Source organism: Sinocyclocheilus grahami, unplaced genomic scaffold (genome assembly GCF_001515645.1).
Source record: "Sinocyclocheilus grahami isolate Dianchi unplaced genomic scaffold, SAMN03320097.WGS_v1.1 scaffold614.1, whole genome shotgun sequence".
Lineage (NCBI taxonomy): Eukaryota > Metazoa > Chordata > Actinopteri > Cypriniformes > Cyprinidae > Sinocyclocheilus > Sinocyclocheilus grahami.
The window spans coordinates 478,553-493,857 of record NW_015505793.1 but is presented as its reverse complement, the minus strand read 5'-3'; the positions used below and the strand labels follow the sequence as shown (position 1 = coordinate 493,857).

General features: G+C 37.7%; 2 protein-coding genes across 3 annotated transcripts in view; one reads left to right on the top strand and one right to left on the bottom strand.

Moving 5' to 3' along the window:
- The window catches only part of LOC107557672 (C-terminal-binding protein 1-like), a 19,360-nt gene extending 8,976 nt beyond the window's left edge, over positions 1-10,384 (top strand). The window contains exons 3-7 of the mRNA XM_016241158.1: positions 1,410-1,637; positions 1,728-1,858; positions 4,358-4,485; positions 4,688-4,802; positions 9,177-10,384. Coding sequence (XP_016096644.1) covers positions 1,410-1,637; positions 1,728-1,858; positions 4,358-4,485; positions 4,688-4,802; positions 9,177-9,363 — 789 coding nt within the window. The 3' untranslated portion in view covers positions 9,364-10,384. The remainder of the gene's footprint in view (positions 1-1,409; positions 1,638-1,727; positions 1,859-4,357; positions 4,486-4,687; positions 4,803-9,176) is intronic.
- Positions 10,385-14,284: 3,900 nt separating this feature from the next.
- Positions 14,285-15,305, bottom strand: part of ppp2r2cb (protein phosphatase 2, regulatory subunit B, gamma b) — a 10,514-nt gene continuing 9,493 nt past the window's right edge. For both annotated transcript variants that reach the window (XM_016241178.1, XM_016241179.1), the window contains exons 9-10: positions 14,778-14,869; positions 14,285-14,666 (exon numbers count right to left, since the gene is read on the bottom strand). In XM_016241178.1, the coding sequence (XP_016096664.1) occupies positions 14,339-14,666; positions 14,778-14,869 (420 nt within the window). In that variant the 3' untranslated portion in view covers positions 14,285-14,338. The remainder of the gene's footprint in view (positions 14,667-14,777; positions 14,870-15,305) is intronic.

Below are 15,305 nucleotides of genomic sequence, written 5' to 3'. Positions count from 1 at the left end.
TATATATGATATATATTTATATATATGAATTCGGAATTCATTACCAGTGTTGGGGATAATGCATTACAAGTTATGTGAGTTACTTTTTTCATGTAACTAGTAAAGTAACGTATTACTTTTTAATTCACAAGAAAGTATCTCAGTTACTTTTTCAAATAAGTAATGCCAGTTGCTTTGTTTTCCCATTTATTGACTGCCAGCTCTCCTGTCCCCATGTTGAGAGAAATCAGGAGTGAGTGCAGAGGCGTTGTGTGCGCTGTGTAAACAAGATGTTACTGTAGTTCTAGACTAAATGTCAACATGCGTTTACTCATCTCACTCGCACAAAATCAGATTCAGTATTCCTCAAAATGAGAAAAAAACGTTGAAATGCAAACTCAGAATATGACGCAAACCTGCAGTAATTAAATGTTAAATAACACATATATAATACGTATTTAATCCCATTTTATTAATCAGTGTCTTTGCTGCTGACCTTCAATGATCCAATTCAACCATACTAAGCAAAAATGACTTTAGATCCGAGAAAAAGTAATGTAAATGTAACGTAACACATTACTTTCTATAAAAGTAACTAAGTAATGCAATTAGTTACTTTTTTTATGGAGTGATGCAATTTTGCAGTGCAATACTTTTAAAAGAAACTTTCCCCAACAATGTTCATTACCATGACCTATTAATTTGTTCCCTCATTTTAGATAAATTGTTGCCACAAATTAAGAATTATTGAGGAAAAAAAATTAACTTAAATGATTTTAGCAAATGGCTGCAATATAACAAAGAGTGAAAAATTTAAGGGGGGTCTGAATACTTTCTGTACCCACTGTATATATACAGTATATATACGTATATATATCACAGGTTCCATAAAATATTAAATAGCACAACTGATAATCGTAATTTCAACACTGATAATATTTCTGAAGGATCATGTGACATTAAAAACTGGATTAATGATGCTGACATTCATCTCTGAATCACAGGAATAAATTACATTTTAAAATATATTCAAACAGAAAACATTTTTTTAATAGTAATAATAGTTTACAATATTACTGTTTTTCCTGTATATTTAAAAAATGAAATAAATGCAGTCTTGGTGAGCATTTGAGTGTTCTTTCAAAACATAATCTCTTACCCCAAACTTTTAAACAGTAGAAATAATACATAAAATAAGCTCAATGAAATCCTGAACACATTTGGCTTTTTGCTGAAATTCAATACCGATGCGTTTTATCTTTCTCATCTCTTGTTTTTTTTATTTTTTGGCAGACTGTAGGAAAAGTAACTCAACTACACACCATTTGAATGAAACTTGTTTTGTTGTAATGTCAATTTGCCATGACACCGACAGGCATAATACTGAACTAATGTGATACAAACAAATAATTTCTTTTATTGATGGTTTATGTCTGCTCTCAGGGCGTGTTGGACAGGCGGTGGCGCTGAGGGCCAAAGCATTCGGCTTCAACGTGATCTTCTATGACCCGTACCTGTCTGACGGGTTGGAGCGAGCCCTGGGGCTGCAGAGAGTCAACACCCTGCAGGACCTGCTCTTCCACAGCGACTGCGTCACCTTACACTGCAGCCTCAACGAGCACAACCACCATCTCATCAACGACTTCACCATCAAACAGGTGTCGCCTACAGCCTACAATCACAAGCACAAGAGCATACATGAGCTGGTGCCACATTCGTGTTTGATCAATACCGTGTGTTGACCGTAGATGCGTCAGGGCGCCTTCCTCGTGAACACGGCACGTGGCGGTCTGGTGGATGAGAAAGCTCTGGCCCAGGCTCTGAAAGAGGGCAGAATACGGGGAGCAGCCCTGGACGTCCATGAGACAGAGCCCTTCAGGTGAGGGACAACAACATTTGATGCTGAAGAATTGTGATGTTTTGACATTTGGATGGATTGCTTGCTCCAAACTCCATTTCTGTTCCACACCCTGCCTCTACGAGTCTTTTTTGTGTTGTTATTTGGCTGCAAACCCCACAAAATATGAGTCTGTTTGCTACAAATGCATTACAGGAAAACTGTTTCCTGAAGGCAGTTTCAAAGGAGAAAAGCAGCAAAGAGAAATGACAGCATAAATAGGGGTTCACTTTTGTAAATGAGATTAAATTGCTTTCATACCAATTGTGAAAGCCAGTGTTATTTTAGTATTGTAGTATGTATATATATTTATTATTTTTGTATGTATATATATTTCTTTCAGTTTTTATCATTTCATTTCATTTGTTGTTATAATTTTATTCATGTTTAAAATATAATTTTTATTAAAAATGTGTATTCTTTTCTATTTAATTTTTATGTGCTTTTGTAATTTTTATTCGTTTTTTTGTGTGTGAATATTATATTTCTATTTAGATTTAATCCGTTTTAGTCAGTTTCATTTAAATTTATTTCCTGTGCTTCAGCTTATTTTAGTAACAATATTTAGATTGAATTCTTTTATTTTATTTCAGATTTATTTGAATTAACAAAAAAAAGTTTTAGATTCAGTTAACAATTAGAGCTGTCAAGTGTTTCAATTTCCATGATGTGCCGATTAATTAATCTTAATTATTCACAAATTAATGGCACAACAATTTGGGCTTAGAAATGAGCCCCCAAAAGTTATTATTGTGTTAAATGGAATAGACATTACAATAAACTAGCTTTAGAAATATTTATAAATATTTTGATTCAACATAGAAAAAAAAAGAATATTAAAATATGAAATGATACTCTAAATATGAAACTAAAACTGTCAATCGATTCATTCAGAAACGAAGCAAGTGACTTTTTATGGATTTATAAAATCTTTTTACTAGATTCGTTCAAAATCGCGGATTCATTCAGTAACAAAACACTACTGTGTGTTGCTCAGAGATGCACAGCAGTTTTGCTGTGGCTTTGTTTGAAACTACTTTAGTTGGCGAAATTGCGCAAAAACAGAAAAACTATAACAATATTAACTTGTTTATTGTACTGTTGTATGAAATCAATATCACATAAGCAATCGCCAAGATATTCTGATTAAAAAAGCACTCTTGCTCATGTGATATTGCTAAACTGTCAAATGATATAAATACAAAAACCCCATATGGGTCATTTTTTGCCCTCATACTGTATGTAAATGCAATTTTCAAGGCTAGAAAAGTCATAGAAATTTATTAAAATCTTGAAAAATTCTCTGCTCTAAAATATTTCATCGTCTAAATCAGTGGTTCTCAAACTTTTTTCAGCGGCGTACCCCCTGGGGCATTTAACATTCTTCCAGACCGCAGTCACAACTTTTCTATTAAAGGACAATCAATTATTTGCCCCCTTAAATTGATTTACAGGTAAAAAAAATGTTTACCTTTATAGAGGCAAATATTTTCTATCCTTATTAATTGTGTCATGTTTTATGTCATATTCTTAACATTACATTACAAGTGTATTATTAATATAATAAATAAAGCAATAAATGATGGCAAATCGAAGTGATACTTGTAGATTTAAAAATAAAACCGCCAGTAGGTGGCGGCAAGTCGCTGTCTTTAATGAGCCAGGCGTCTCGTCATTCATTCATTCATTCAGTAACAAAAATGCTGTAGTTATGAATGGGTTATTAATCACTGACTCTCCAAATCGTTCAAAGCCACAGATTCGTTCACTAATGAAACACAGCTGTATGTTGCTTGGAGACGCACACCAGATGATACGGATTTCGTTGGAACTATTATTTCATTGCAAAATAGAACAAACATGACAATTTTCTGTTTAAAATGTAGACTACATTTAAAATGTAAAATGTTCTCTTAGTCTTTTTTTGTTGAACTGTTGTAAAAATTGTGTGTCTGTGTCGAGAGTTTAAATCGATTTCAGTCCGTATCGATATTTGCTCTTCATGCTATTAAGTGAAGATCTACTTTAAAGATATATTGAACAGCCACGCAATTTGCTAATGCTGCATATTCAGCGGGCATCCTATCACATGCAGTAGCACGCTGCTTGTGTGGATGCAGTCAGTTTTGACCGCAAAAGATGAGGTAAACTGATTGGATATCATGTATTTGACCGTTTACAGCACCCCCATTTTCCTGTTTTTACATTAGAAGCGGCATTTTGATTGTTAGAAATACATGTTCGGTTTTAATGTTACTTTAAGTTGGGGTAGAATTCAATGATTGCCAAAACTCAGAGCTCTAACCAACCACTGCTCTAAATCTTGCTCTCTAGAAAAGGATTTTTCCTCCTCTAGTAATCACGAAGAACGGAAGAGTTCATAAATTCATTGGTCACCTTGTCCATACACTGTCCTTACACTGACACACACATACAGCTGTATAAAAGTCTGACACGCTCATTGAGTGAATATGACTTCAGTTTCAGCCAAGGTCCTCTTAAAGACGCGCCCAACCTGATCTGCACCCCTCACGCGGCGTGGTACAGCGAGCAGGCCTCCATTGAGATGCGTGAGGAGGCGGCGCGGGAGATCCGTCGAGCTATTACCGGTACGTCGCCACATGACGCTGTCAGTAACACTCTTTACTGCCTCAGAGCTGGCATTTGTCAAATGATTTGAGAGCGCTGGGTGTCTGACCTCTTTCATCAGTTGAGTGAAAACCTTGTTCTTTAATTGCAGCTCCGCAGGCTTGATGTGCTGTGATCAATGACTCGGGGTTTTCCTGTAATGAAGCTGTTTTCCTCCTCCAGGTCGCATTCCAGACAGCCTGAAGAACTGCGTCAACAAAGAGTTCCTCACACAGACCACGCACTGGGCCGGCATGGACCCTACTGTTGTTCATCCAGAACTCAATGGAGCCTACAGGTACAGCAAACTACTGAAGTATTAATTTATCGTAACTGAATGTAGGATACAGGTGGTGCTGTTGTGTTGTATTTGCACAGACATTTTTACCAGGACTTCTGGTGAAAGAATAATCCACAGATGGCCATGCAAGATTGCGTTTACTATGCTTATCAGTACTTTGGATGTTCCTGGTGTTACAGCAAAATTCTTCTAATCTTTCTTCAGTAATGTCACTTGTAACCGCCTCTGAAACGCCTATGCCATGTGCAGTGGTGTATAAAGTACCTGAAAGCTATACTCAAGTAAAAGTACAGATATCTTGAAGTTGAAGTCACCGTTTAGAATAGTACTTGAGTAAAAGTCTTAAAGTATGTGATATTTATTGTAATTAAGTATGACGTACTTAAACGTACTTAAGTATTGAAAGTAAAGTACAAGTAAATGCAAAATGGAAAAGAAGCAAATAAATATATATAAAAAATGTTCATACAAAGCTTGAGTAGCAAGATTGTGTTCAGTTTTAACTCTTTCTTCCATTTTGTATTTTTTGGTAAGAATAAGAAGCACTTCATCCGGTACTTAGTGTATTTCATTCCAACATCAGAAAACATTTCTGGAATCTGCATCTGAAATAGCATTTAGATGTATTTACACAGTTTATGTATCTCAGAGGGGACACATTTATTCAACCGATTCGTTCAAAAAGCTGATTCATTCAATAAGTAAACACCATTGCTCAGAGACACAAAACAGTCTTTGTTTGGAACTATTTTCGTTGGCAAAATTAAGCAAAAACAAGCAATATTACCTCTAAAATGTAAGTCATTTATTGCTTTACTGACCTTGTATAAAATTATTATTAAATGTGTTCATGCTGATATCTGCAGAAAAAAGGTACTCTTTGTGTGATATAAGTTAACTATATTAAATTATATTAATATAAAAAGCATACAGAAGCATTTTTGCCTTCTACAATTTAGAATGCCTGGAATTTTGAGTATTAAAAAAGTAATTTTTAAAAATTATTTTTACTTATTATTAAGTATTATTACTTCGTTACATTAGACCACTGGCCACGTGTGTGGGGAAAATAATTAGTGATCGACTGATATGGGCATGGGCGTCGCTAGGCCATTTTTAAGGGGGCTGTAGCCCCCCTAAAATGACTACTCAGCCCCCCTAAAATTTAGCGATTAGCTCCATAAATTGTACACAAATTCGTGATCGCCTCAGTCCCCTTTAAATTTCAAATGAAAAAGGCGGCAGACTTCGATCGGCTCCTCCCCGTCTTTCAGTGCGTTCAGTGCGACGTAGAGCGAGAAACAGAGGACAAGGTCTGTGTTTATCGATAGATTGTTATAATATCTGCATCTGTGAAGTTCTTTGTCATAAATACAGTTTACAAAATATCATGGAGCAATAATTGGTTCCCCATCTACTGTAGCCTAAGTTTTCACTGCGTTCACCCCTCATCACACCACAGCTGTTTCCTCCAGTGAAAATGAAGCACATATGAACGCATACTTTATAAAACGATCATGTTGCCATTTTCATTTGAAAATTTAACTTTCAATATAATACATATTCCAGTGTATGTGGCAAAGAGGTTTGCATACTTGAGCTAAGGAAAGAGGATTGTAGAAATGCAAACAGTAAAATTTTGTGTTTGTACAGTAAACAGGTTGTGTGTGTGTGATCATGAAGACTTGAATTTGGCTTATTCAGTACTCAAATGTTATACCTATCAATGCAATACTGTGGAATACTGCAATAAGTTTAGTATACAACCCCTATTAATCAAACATTTTTTATCTTATTTATATATACTGTATATATATATATTTATTATTAGGCTAGTATTATTATACGCTCACTGGGGGCTGAGCCCCCATAAAATGAATGGGTTCATAAAATGAATCGCCCCTGGATATGGGTTTATTGCCCATAATGACATCTAGGGAGCAGAGTGGACAGTAGCCAGTATTAATTATGATATGTACTGTATATAGTGCTGGGCAGTTTGACCAAAAATTTATATCGGTATTTTTCTAAATTATACCGGTTTCACGGTACACGACGGTATTTTTTTTTTCATGCATGACCGGGTGTTAACCATATTTTCTACTGATTGAGAGGAAATACTGCAGTATATTGACTTAGAATGCCCTATTTTACTGTCATGATGAGTGAATGTTGTCAAAAAATACCACACTACATAGTGACTAAACACGACCCCTTTTAATACATGTTAACTAGGAGTCACTCTCATTTATAATCGCGGCATCGTCTGATAAAATCAACATGCATCTACACTAAAGAGCGGCTATACGGTTGTTTTGGCTATATTACTTTTTTGTCTCATGCAGCGCACTGCCTGCGTCTGAGTTGCTGACCCCAAACTTTTTTAATCGAGATTGTACAATATGATGCATCACATCATATGTGTGATACATTTAAACGTGGCTCATCCAATCAGATTGTAACTATTCATTTTTAATCCACCGTTATGCAGTAAGATTCTAGCTCAATAGAGTGGTGGAACTGTGATGTCACTTTGTAGGCAAAAACCAGGAAGCGAGTTAGCATTTTAGCACTTCCGGTTCCATCGTCCCAGAGTCAATGGGTTTTTTGAATGGGATTTTGGTTAAATCCCTAAAATAAGGTCCGTGGTTCACACAGGCTCAAGATACTTTCACGTTTTATTCTACGACATAAAACACACCAGTTACACCCCACTCGTGATTTTTTAAAACTGTTACGTTTCTTAAAAAAGACGGTTGCTAACAAGTTGCTAAATGGGACTACAGGCGTCGGAGACATTCAACGTCATCACGTCGAACAGTTTATCAATCAATATTTTCCAATCGTAGTATAATTTGTAATACAATTAATTGTAGAATAACCAGTTAATAGTTTCCCGCATTTTATATTGTTGTTCGACAATTTATTTTTTATTTTTTTGCTTTGACCCGACAAGTAAAAAAATGCTGACCCCAAACTTTTTTAATCGAGATTGTACAATATGATGCATCACATCATATGTGTGATACATTTAAACGTGGCTCATCCAATCAGATTGTAACTATTCATTTTTTAATCCACCGTTATGCAGTAAGATTCTAGCTCAATAGAGTGGTGGAACTGTGATGTCACTTTGTAGGCAAAAACCAGGAAGCGAGTTAGCATTTTAGCACTTCCGGTTCCATCGTCCCAGAGTCAATGGGTTTTTTGAATGGGATTTTGGTTAAATCCCTAAAATAAGGTCCGTGGTTCACACAGGCTCAAGATACTTTCACGTTTTATTCTACGACATAAAACACACCAGTTACACCCCACTCGTGATTTTTTAAAACTGTTACGTTTCTTAAAAAAGACGGTTGCTAACAAGTTGCTAAATGGGACTACAGGCGTCGGAGACATTCAACGTCATCACGTCGAACAGTTTATCAATCAATATTTTCCAATCGTAGTATAATTTGTAATACAATTAATTGTAGAATAACCAGTTAATAGTTTCCCGCATTTTATATTGTTGTTCGACAATTTATTTTTTATTTTTTTGCTTTGACCCGACAAGTCTTCGGATGGAAAGATGCTCGTTTTATCGCTTTCCTGCTGATGCAGAGACTCTGGGTTCATAAGGTAAACTCATATTACGATTATTCCATGTAAACACCACATTTACCGGCTTAGTCACGGGAAAAGTGAAACTTTAATGATGCATAGTGCTTAAAGCCACGTTAAATTAAAATGCTTACGGCCACATGAAGCTATAAAGCATATAGTTTGAGGATTTCCTAGAAGCAAGAATAAAATAACGTTTTGTGTACCCACCCTAACAAAATGATAGCTGAAATGTGGTACTTTATTCACTAAAATAAGTTTAATCTTACCATATCCAAAAACGTGCTCACTCTGCTGTTAGATGAAATGCGCTAGAATTTTATTGAATAGTACGTGGAGACACGTTTTTAATTAAAATATTCATATTAATCAAGGATCTATTGACTTTTATTGCACCTTATTTCGAAATGTACAGAAATGCGTGCTTTCATATGATTCATTTATTCACTATACTATTTATTAGAAATGTCTCATTTCAGTTTTCGTTTGGCTCTAGTTTTGTATGTATTCCAGTTTATATGAAAAGGTTAATGTAGCGTGGATTAAAATTCATATACAGAGTAAATCCTTTTCACTGAAATACGTTTGAAAAAGTTGTCGGGAGCGTGGTGGTGGTGACGCTGAAGGCGAGCGGCTGTTTTTTGTCGAGGGAACCAGTGCGATGCTAACAGCCGATCCGGCTACAAAGTGACGTCATAGTTCCCCCACTCTATAGAGACTGTGTTCCAGGTGTTGCTGAAGCTGTTTAATATTCTTCCTCTTCCTCAGGTACCCCCCAAGCGTCGTGAGCCTTGCTTCAGGGGGTCTGCCTCCTTCAGTGGAGGGCATCATGCCAAGCACCGTGCCCATCACCCACAGCCTGCCCACCGCAGCCCACCCTCCGCACGCCCCGTCACCCGGCCAAACCAGCAAACCCGAACCCGACAGAGAGCAGCACCCTAACGAACAGTTGTAGCCCCCTCTTCAAAGGCTCTCCGTACCACTATAGAACTCTCCTGGTCCTTCTTTACCCCAAAGAAGAGGAGCGGAAACAGGCTCCCAGGCTCAGAACCAGCCACTTAAAAACAACCACGACTCTGATGTAGCCAGCTCTTGACTGAAGGTGGTGGACTTGCGCTCTTTGAAGTAACTAGTGGGAAAAAAACAACAACAAAAAAAGAGAAAATCTTGTGGATTTGAAACTTCTCCCTGATGCAAAACCCTGCTGTTTTAGATTGTAGTCTGTCCAAGTGCAGTGGGCGATCTTTTAACTGTTATTGTGTCTGTCTAATGGGTTTCATTGTTAAAACAACAGTAGCTATTACATGAATGTAACCTGTTTGTGTACAGTTTTTTGGACATGATCAATGGTTTGTAGACGAGAAAGAAAAATAGAAACCGCATTAAGGGAGGCATCTTACCACCTGATTATAGATACGATAACAAAAAGCATATTCGTTTCGCTCATTTGATTTTAAAAGCACCGATAGAGGCGGGATTTGCACACCCTCTCAGGAAAATTTATTTCCCCCCCTCCCTTCCTTCCTTTTAAATTAAACCACATAGTGCATTGTTTTTTGTACCCATTTGTCTTTTATAGTCTAAATTCAGTACAGTACTTATTTTTATTTTTGGAGCATGTATTACTTCATGTGTTAAAGGTTAAAAAGAAAACAGAAAATGTTCAATTTTTGAGCAAAAAGAAAAAAACTAAACAAATTTGTCTTGTGCAAAGCTGGCGTAATGCTTGCCTGTTTGTGTGTGACTTGATTGTACCGTGTTTTTCGAGGATGCCGGGATAGTTGCAGCTCTCCATCGCCTACATTGATTCCTTCCTGGTAAAGTGGTAGGCTAGCAATATACATACTATATATACTATGAGATATTCATATTTTTTGTTAAACAGAATCCAAAAAGAAATGTTTGTGACTGTATGCATTTGTATGAATTATTTTAAATGAAATAAAAGTCAGAGTTAAACGACACAGCAGCATTTCTGTGAGTTTCTCTCGCACTGATGTCATGCCAGGACAACAGAAATAGTGCAGATTCAGTTCAGGTTTCCTTTGTATTTGAACCCTTTTCAGGATATAAACACAATCACTGTGAGCACCCTCTTGTGGACGTTAGTTCTGTAATATGCAGATCAAAAGGTGCTTTGCTGCATCCTAGCATCTTGCTGAAAATAGTTCATACTGGGGAATGGGGTTTTACCTCCAAGCTGTGATCTAGCTCGCTCTGAAGAATTTGTATTAAAGGATAATTCTACCCAAATGTTCTGTCTTTTCCTCACCCTCATGTTGCTCAATGGGAGAAGTTTTGAAGAACATTCATCTGAGGTTCTCCAAAAAGGTTTTTATTAAAATAAAATAAAAATGTATTCTGACAAAATTAACCTTGCAAAGTTAGGCAACACCAGCAAATTTTTATAATTTTTTGCAGGTAGATCAATTAGAAAACATTGTAGCAATTCTAGGTTACCAATTTTTAGTGTAGTGTGAGGAGCAATAAAATTAATAACATATTTAGAAAATATATCAAATTTTCATGGCAACTTCAAATTTTGGATGAAATTTTGATTTGAATGATTGACCTATATTGACCTTGTAATTCTTAAAATAGCTCTTACAGTGAAATGCAGACTTCTCTCTCTCTTGATTGACGCCAAACTTCTCCAGCCACTTCATCTGCATAAACTCCGCCCCTTTATTTACAACCGCCTACAAGCTCGCTTTCAGATCTGCCTCCATTCAAGTGCACAGAACCAAGTCCCGCCCTGTAATTTGATCGGTTGTTCAATAATCCATTTCACTCAAATGTACATCTGTTGCTACTTCCATTTCATCGCAAATTTAAGGCCACGTTTACACGACGTCGATGTAGTCAAAAACGGAAAAGTTTTTCCCTTGCGTTTTTAAAAAGTTTCACGTATACACGACAACGTTTTCAAAACGATTCGCGTTTACACATATCCGTGAAAACGGCCAAAAACGCTGTATTATATATGCCAGGCCAGTAGTTGGCGCCGTCACCTTGTTAGTAAACAGTACCTGTAGAGAAGTGACGATTATATGTTGTATATGATGCATCTCCGCTGTTGGTTGTAATATTGGTGAAGTAAATCCACACTTTGCTGAAGAAGCGTTAGCAAACTCTTGAGCAGCAACAACAGTACCATGTACTCCGCCATTGTTGTGTATGTTGTTCACGCTTGCCTTTAAAATCGACACGTACTGCGTATGTCTACATACCTAACACGTACTACGCACTTACGCTCATGACGTCACCGTTTTCAAAGATTCACGTTTTGGGTGTTTACACGGAAATGATAACGGTACCGTTTTCAAAAACGTGCACTTTGAAACCCGTTTTCAAAAATATGCGTTTTCAGTCCCCAAAACACAGTTGTCGTGTAAACAAACAGGCAAAACGCATAAAAAAGTTCCCAGTTTTTGGCTGAAAACGTTGTCGTGTAAACAGCCCTTGAGTTCACAAAAAATGTTCTCCTTCCAATATAGCATTAAAACCTCATTAACACTTGTGGATATTAGGTTTGACGTCATCAACGGCAAACTACATTACTCCTTGCCTGTCTCATAACTGTTATATACTGAAGAGCTACTGTATGTTTTCATTGTGGGGAAAAGAGCAGCATGAACATTCCGCTAAATTTCTCTTTTTTTGTTCCACAATAAGGAAGAAAATCAAATAGATTTGGAACGACATGAGGGTGGGAAATTCTTTTTCATTTTTGGCAGAGCTATTTTTTTAACACAGTGGATAAAATCATTAAACCAGTGCACAAGCTAGCAAGCGCTTCTAATTACTTGGTCAGAAGCGTTGAATTGGGAATGTTCTTTACACATTGAGGTGGGGGGAGGTGATGACTCAGCATTGAAACTGATCCCTGCGCATGCTGTTTTCCTTCCAGCAATGTCTCTCAGCAGACCTCCATAATTCCCGCATCCTGTCCTCTGCTTGTTCTGGATTTCCTTTTGGTGCATTTTGCCACTGAACATAAGAAGAGGCCTTAGAGAGTCCCTGAGCAGTTTGTCAAACCAAAGAAAACTGAAGAAAACTCGAGCCTGAGAAGAACGAACGGACGCTACTTCTAAACAAGCACTGCAGAGCATTATAAAGCATCGTAAAGGCTCTGATTCGTTTACAATCATCATTGTTAAATAAGCCCTGTTCATGAGCAAACAGCTTTGTAAACATGCATGTGCGATCTGAACGTTGTCAGGGTAGCTGAACATTATCTAACCCAAGTACTCATACTGCATGCAATGCGATAGCACTGAATCTGAGCGATACATTCTCATTCAGGACCACAGTTATAGTTTGTATTCAATTTTTGGGGTTATATGTGTTCATAATAGTTCTTGAGATTGTTCTGATGCTGGCGACACAAACCAGATTGGAAATGTGATCATAAAGGGCCAGCAATGAACTGAATTTAGCATGTATAGCATCATAGGAGTATGGAAGCCCGTTTCTGCCACTGAATAAAAAATAAAAAATGTAATTGCGACTTTTTATCTCACAATTCTGACTTTTTTTCTCATAATTGCGTGATACAAACTTGCAATTCTGCATTTTTTTTCTCAGAATTGCGTGATATCAACTCGCAATTGCGAGACATAAAGTCGCAATTTTGATAAATAAAGTCAGAACTGCGAGATATAAACTCACAATTCTGACTTTTTTTCTCATAATTGCGTGATACAAACTTGCAATTCTGCATTTTTTTTCTCAGAATTGCGTGATATCAACTCGCAATTGCGAGACATAAAGTCGCAATTTTGATAAATAAAGTCAGAACTGCGAGATATAAACTCACAATTCTGACTTTTTTTCTCAGAATTGCGAGTTTATACTGACTCGCAATTCTGAGAACATATCAGTCTCCCCCCCTCAAAATTGGACTTTATATCACGCAATTCTGACTTTATAACTCGCAAATGTGTTATAAAGTCAGAATTGCGAGATATAAACTCACAGCCCTGTTGAAAAAACCAGCATATGCTGGTTTTTCAACAGTGAATTGCAAGAAAAAAAGTTAGAATTGCGAGTTTTTATCTCGCAATTCTGACTTTATAACTCGCAATTGCGAGTTTATATCTCACAATTCTGTGAAAAAAAAGTCCGAATTGTGGGATAAAAAGTTGCAATAATCTTTAAAAAAAAAATGTATTCAGTGAAGGACGTCGGGTTTGGTTGTATCTTCTACTTGGGAGGCGCACTTTGTATTTCCGGCATGTTGTGATGTCCGTTAGGCGTCAGTCTGTCCTGAAAAATGTAGAGGTTGTTGCTGGCTGCGATGGCGATGATGTTTTCTTTGGGGTGCCAGGCAGTATGGAGGATTTTCTTCCTGAAGTCCAGACTGTCCACGCTGACGTCTGTCTCTTTCCGCTTCTTACCCACGCACACACGCCGCGGCTGCAGGACCGCCCGCCGCTTACACACCTCCCGACTGGCCTCCAGAGTCACGTCACGCAGACTCGCCCGGTCAAACATTCGGAAGTAGTTGTTGTAAGCGCCTGTCATGATCACGCTGCAGAGGAAGAAGACATGGAAGCTGGGATGCTGGTTTGAGCTGGTTTATGCTGGTCATGTGCTGGTCTTAAGCTGGTTGGACCAGTTTAGGACCAGCACAAGACCAGCTAAGGACCAGCATAAACCAGCAAAGGACCAGCTTAAACCAGCTCAAACCAGCATCCCAGCTTCAAAACATACCTAACCAGCATATGCTGGTTTTTCAACAGTGAATTGCAAGAAAAAAAGTTAGAATTGCGAGTTTTTATCTCGCAATTCTGACTTTATAACTCGCAATTGCGAGTTTATATCTCACAATTCTGTGAAAAAAAAGTCCGAATTGTGGGATAAAAAGTTGCAATAATCTTTAAAAAAAAAATGTATTCAGTGAAGGACGTCGGGTTTGGTTGTATCTTCTACTTGGGAGGCGCACTTTGTATTTCCGGCATGTTGTGATGTCCGTTAGGCGTCAGTCTGTCCTGAAAAATGTAGAGGTTGTTGCTGGCTGCGATGGCGATGATGTTTTCTTTGGGGTGCCAGGCAGTATGGAGGATTTTCTTCCTGAAGTCCAGACTGTCCACGCTGACGTCTGTCTCTTTCCGCTTCTTACCCACGCACACACGCCGCGGCTGCAGGACCGCCCGCCGCTTACACACCTCCCGACTGGCCTCCAGAGTCACGTCACGCAGACTCGCCCGGTCAAACATTCGGAAGTAGTTGTTGTAAGCGCCTGTCATGATCACGCTGCAGAGGAAGAAGACATGGATTGAGAGGGAACAGATGCAGAGCAGCTGGATGCGCTCGGGTTATATTTCAAAGGTCAAAGGTGATGTTTATTCATGTTATTGGCCTCACCTGTCCGTTCCGTTCCAGGTACATTCAAACTTGTCAAAAATACAATCGCTTTCATACAAAGAGCACAATTTGGTTTGCAAGTAGTCGTGGACCTAAAACACAAGCGAACATAAGACAGAAAGAGCAAGAGAATTCTGTACAAAAACACTACACTCTAAAAAATGCTTGGGTTGTTTTGACCCAGCGGTTAGGTTGTTTTGAGTCAAAACAACCCAACCGCTGGGTCAAAACAACCCAATAGCTGGGTTTGTCCCTTTTTAACCCAGCATTTTTTAGAGTGTAGAGTTAAGGTTATTCGTGTTTAGTACATGATACATGCATGCAAGCTTCTTTATACAGTGGGTACGGAAAGTATTCAGACCCCCTTAAATTTTTCACTCTTTGTTATATTGCAGCCATTTGCTAAAATCATTTAAGTTAATTTTTTTCCTCATTAATGTACACACAGCACCCCATATTGACAGAAAAACACAGAATTGTTGACATTTTTGCAGATTTATTAAAAAAGAAAAACTGAAATATTATATG